At 39.7% G+C, this 5,076-nt stretch overlaps 1 protein-coding gene across 1 annotated transcript; it reads right to left on the bottom strand.

Moving 5' to 3' along the window:
- Positions 1-254: 254 nt before the first annotated feature.
- LOC120675308 (protein TPX2-like) lies at positions 255-4,160 on the bottom strand. The gene is made up of 7 exons (XM_039956474.1): positions 3,973-4,160; positions 3,038-3,121; positions 2,048-2,146; positions 1,864-1,950; positions 1,695-1,754; positions 1,455-1,549; positions 255-800 (listed from the first exon to the last, which is right to left on the bottom strand). The coding sequence occupies exons 1-7, from the start codon at positions 4,018-4,020 to the stop codon at positions 680-682; spliced, it is 594 nt and encodes a 197-aa protein (XP_039812408.1). The 5' UTR covers positions 4,021-4,160; the 3' UTR covers positions 255-679.
- Positions 4,161-5,076: the final 916 nt, after the last annotated feature.

The following is a 5,076-nucleotide window of genomic DNA, read 5'->3' as shown; positions in this document are numbered from 1 at the left end:
AAGCTTCTTCTTCCTCTTCATCTCCGGCGGCGCGTGTCGTCGGGCCGCCATCATTCCGGTCCGGAAACTATGCATATGCCATGCGGCGTGCTTCCTTCTTCATCAGCTACCTACCTAGCTAGCTGTTTCAGATCCGAGGGCAAACTTCCCCCATGAAAGTGACGTCCATGTGTGCACAAAGCTTCTCATGTCGTAGCATGCGTGCACGCACAATAGTGCTAGCAGAAAGCAAACTAAAACAACAAGGCTCATCTATATCATGGCACTCTGTATGCAACCTTGCTTTATTACTGCCATCAGATCGACAGGGCGTACATGGCGCATGCAGGGCATCGTCCGGATCATCTCGGATGGCCCCTTTTGCATGCATGGTTTCGTTCCTACCTAGCTTTCAGTGTGGATCACATCGAGGAGGACAAAATAAAAGAAGAAGAGGAGGAAGAAAAGAAAAGAAAAGAAAAGAAAAGAAAAAAGATGACAGGAAATATACAAAAGATAAAGGGGAGAAAAAGTTAAAGGGGCAAGCTACTAAGGCCGGGGAAATTTACATCGATCAGCAACCAGTTCTGTCGTATATATGCATGTATGTCGATTGGAAAACGTATGTATGTTCATTGTGCAACGGCAAAAATACTTGATCAATCTTGTGGTTGTAGGCGCATGCAGATGGACTACTACTCTACTTGATGGCCTTGGCTGATGACCCGTTGAAGCAAAAATGGCGATGGAACTCTCCGCCGATGCAGCATTTCAGCTTCAGGAAGCTCGGCTCCTTTGGGACTGTCAGCGGCCTAGTAGACCTGCGCATGCAGCATGTCGTTACATACACAAATTTAATTACATGGGAATAAATTAATAATTCAAATAAAAAGTTAACTTGTTTCTTCAGAAATCAACACGGTAATAAATATATATTGCCGATATATAAGTTTTCGTTGTTGGAATGTTTATCGAAACCGGTACTTGTATATTTTTTTTACAACGCTATAATAATTTTGGATAAAAGCGTCTCTTTTGGTTTTTGAAAGTAAAACCAACCCATGTTGCCCTATCCTGCTCTCCAAAACTCATATTTGTCCTGGCTAGCTAGAGCACTTTTCCTTCAAATTAATGGCACTGAATCGACCACTCTTTAATTTGTGCCTACATACATAGAACAACTACCATCCAAAAGAGAGTTTTTTGTTTCTTCCCGGGTCCCCTATTTCCAACTTTTTATCTTGTCCTCAGAAATCTAATTAATTATTTGTGGCACTAATACTGTACCCTTTAGTTTTTTAATAATCATCATAGTACTCACGTACTATGATGATTAATTGCCTTTGTACTTTCCTCTTTCTCCTAATCCGATCAGCTACTGACTAATGAAGATTTGATGAACTAATTATTGATCTCTTGCGTCTAACAAGCTAAATAATATGCTAGTTCATGATATGTGCTCATATAATAATTGCCTTTGTGGGTGGAATGGTTTGTCAAACGCTGGCATGAGCTGGGCCTTAGGAACCATCTCCTTCCTCATCAGCTTTATTTCGCGCTCCTCCATCAACTGCATCCATATCGCGATTTTGTGTTCACAAAATGTTACAGATGTAATAATTTTGGTGGTAGTCACAAAAATTTATGAAGAAAAATTTTGGGTGTATGTAGGAATGGCTGATTTAATTTAATTTAAGTAACTTATATATCAGTACCTGTGCTAACTTCTCTTCAAATCTCCGAATGATTTGCTGTGTATTTATCTTGCTCGCAACCTGGAAACAACACGTACATGCACAAAAATCCCTCCTCAATTGTTAGTTTCTTTATCTTTACTTGGAGAAGTATATGTATATATATATAATCAATTTTTATGTGTATAACCTGATAATTGTAACCGGCTCGCCTTATTGCTCTCTCCTCAGTATGAAGCCTACAGTAGCTCAGGGGTTGATCGAGTCTTGGTGATCTCTGTTATTATTACAACACAAAATTCTTTAAAGTACTGTACATTTTTTATAATGAAAACTGATTGTACTTTAAAAACTATAATTAACTTTCTGTGAACCTTGGGCGAGGTTTGTGAAGTTGGAGATCGGCGTTTGCCCTCATCATGGTCTTGACCTCCTTTCCGAACGATTTGCTGCTCATTTTTCCGTCCTCGTGGCTATACAAATGTATGGTCGTATGAATACCAATGCACAATAAATTAAATTAAAAATATGAGGCTTAGCTCAATATATATGGCCAATATTGTAACTGCATCATGCGACCTGTACGCATCTAGGAGCAGATACGTACGATCTCTCATATTGGACTATATTAGTTTTTCGTAGGAAAAGAATCATATCATAATGACGTGGATATTCCTCCTGAAATTAATTAACCATATATTATGTGGACCATTACATTGAAAAGGACCATAACTAAACTAAAAGCATGATATCCCACCAATAATATTATATTGGAATCCATTCCTACCCAGTTTTGACTATATGTGGGTACAGAAGTAGTTAGAACACTTGAAAAGAATCACCCCATGGTCTCTCGAGTAGTCGTTTTCACAGGGAACCTAATAAATTATATTTCTTTAGAGAAGTTATTTCAAAATTGTGACGAGTGTATATTATGAGCTTACATTTTAGAGAATTTTTACAATGGTTGAAAAAAATGATATGTAAGAATTGACAGGTTCTCAGAATTAGCTGAATAATATATAAATAATAACTCGCATTGGAAACAAACTGGGAATGTAAAATCATGTGGTTTATATGTTTTTAATTAGGAAAATACCTTTCAATAAAATCTTTGTAAAGTTTATATATTGGTGGAAATATTGAGATAAGTAGAAGATTTTTATGAAAAAAAGAATAAAGCATTATTGTATTGTCGAAACATCAAACTCCTGAACACCCTTCATTCAGTTTGTAGGGTGATACTGCTTTGGGAGCTTCTGATATCCAAATACAAATCCTCCTTATATTTTCCGAGAGCATAGTGTTAGCATAAGTAGTCAGATAAGCCTGAAAATATTTATGTGTTAATAATTAGTTCATACCTCAGAGGTGTTCTTCTTATGAGGCGGAGAATTACCTCCTCCATTCCTTACTGGGCTCTTTGGACCAGCATTCATCGTTGAGATCTGAGTAAAAAAGGGGGAAGAAAATAAAGCCAAGCTCAGATGAGCAATCCAAATGATGATAAAATAGAGCTACTGGTAAGAAGTCGTTTTTCATTATTTCTATTTAATGATAGCAAAAGTCTGCTAGAGGTATGCAATGAGCTCAGTGTTCGCCTTGCATTGAGCAAAAGATGGACAATGAAATTATAAAGGCTAAGAAAATGACAGCTTTGGCTGTAGTCATTCACATGTGGATGATCAAGGCCGGAAATTTTTCCATAATCTAAAAAGAAAATGACAGTTTAAATGAAACAAAAGTTTTACTCCTTTATCATCAAGCCTTGCTTTAACTAACTTGAAAGTGACTGACGTATACTCCCTATATAAGATGACAAAAGACACGTAACTTAAAGGACGACCAAGCAACAAGGCATAGACACGTCACTCTTCTACTCACGTGATCATGCCTGGTTCTGTTTAAACTAACAAATATATGCATGGAGCAGCATGTTTTGAACACGTAGGTGACTCAAAATTCGGATAACATTTCTTTGTTGACTAACTTGGCTTTCATCATACAGCATAAAAAGGAGCTTGATGCAATCCTTTCTTAGCCATAAGATCGCCACATGCATCCTGGTAAGGGTAGTAAAACCTTTCTGAAACTACTGTAAAGAAAGATTTGTAATTGCCTAAAGGCCAGCTGTTGCAGTGGAATGATCTTATTGGCTGATTGTGGGGCTTGCCGCTTGGCTGGGTTACAGAGGAACAATAACAAGCATGGCATGCATATATGCAACTTATCTATCTCTGAATTGAAGCAAGCATGCATCATGCACACAATGCAAGATATATGTTTCTTGTTCCCTAACCTTAGGGGAAGTAGTGGCCTTCCTTGCCTTCTCCATTTCTCTGGCCATCTCTCTCTACTAGTAATGCAATGCAAGGTTGCAAGTGCGAATGATCACTTGATATGGGGTGACCAATAGTTTCACCAATTTATAGAGCTATAGATGGCACAGCGGCTATGCATCCGGCCGTGCAAAGCCGTGTACTATATAGCACGCCCCCTATCTAGCTAGCTTGCTAGATAAGAGCCAAGTGATGCACACTGGGATTGGTAGCTTTCATCCGTGCCGTGCCACTTCACCAGACATCCTTCCCCCTTTCAAGATGCTCTCCAAATCAAGTTCACTTTTAGGTCTCCAAATCAAAAGATTATCACCACCACCGTGTCACGCCTTGTTCATTTGCTACCAACCGTCTGATGAGACGCAGCTATCAAGGCCAAGGGAACCAGGCTAACAAACTTTGAGGTGTGACTGAAACTTCCAGACGTGAATGAATATATGCCCCCCCCCCCCCCCCCCCCCCCGTCTTGGAATTAGGAAATCTCACGATGTGCCGACAGCGTAGCTAACGGAAGCACGCACAGTACAGTCTCCTTGGTCGCGATCAATCACTCTCTTAAGTTTGGTTTTGAAATTAGTTAGGCTTCTTGAGTGGGCGTGAGGCATGAAAGCCTGAAGCTTCCTGCACTCCTGCAGGGTCATGGACTGGGGGAGCAAGCTCCTTCAGCTTGAGACCTGCAACAACCTCAACGTTGCAAGCGCAACAGACCGGCGATCCTGTTCGCATGATTGTTACAGCCCATCTTTTTGGCATACACTCATGCTATGTTTTTGTTTACCATCTGCATGGGCACAGTGTGCAAGCATTACTGGCAATTAATCGCGCATTGAATCTAGCTTAGCCTTTGTGACAGAAGAATAGCTAGCTAGCTGGCTGGCTCTAATATATATTTATGTAAGAAAATGCCAGGTTTTGAATGTTGCTCGGTGTTACAAACCTAAAACCTTATTTTAGAGCTACTAAATTTGGTCCTTGAACATCAACCTAGATAGGTTTCATTCCAAATCGACATCTAAAGTCTAGAGCCTGTGGCATTGTGAGTTGCGTCCTTGAACCATACCTAT

Source organism: Panicum virgatum, chromosome 2K (genome assembly GCF_016808335.1).
Source record: "Panicum virgatum strain AP13 chromosome 2K, P.virgatum_v5, whole genome shotgun sequence".
Classification (NCBI taxonomy): domain Eukaryota; kingdom Viridiplantae; phylum Streptophyta; class Magnoliopsida; order Poales; family Poaceae; genus Panicum; species Panicum virgatum.
This window is presented reverse-complemented; position numbering and strand designations above follow the sequence as displayed.

What these genes read in the sequence shown, in the direction of transcription:
- LOC120675308 (XM_039956474.1), bottom strand. Translation starts at nt 4,020, where the DNA reads ATGGCCAGAGAAATGGAGAAGGCAAGGAAGGCCACTACTTCCCCTAAG. An exon ending in AGGCCACTACTTCCCCTAAG is followed by an intron (nt 3,122 to 3,972) that starts GTTAGGGAACAA and finishes TTTTTTACTCAG; the next exon opens with ATCTCAACGATGAATGCTGG. An exon ending in TTGAAGAGAAGTTAGCACAG is followed by an intron (nt 1,550 to 1,694) that starts GTACTGATATAT and finishes ATATGGATGCAG; the next exon opens with TTGATGGAGGAGCGCGAAAT.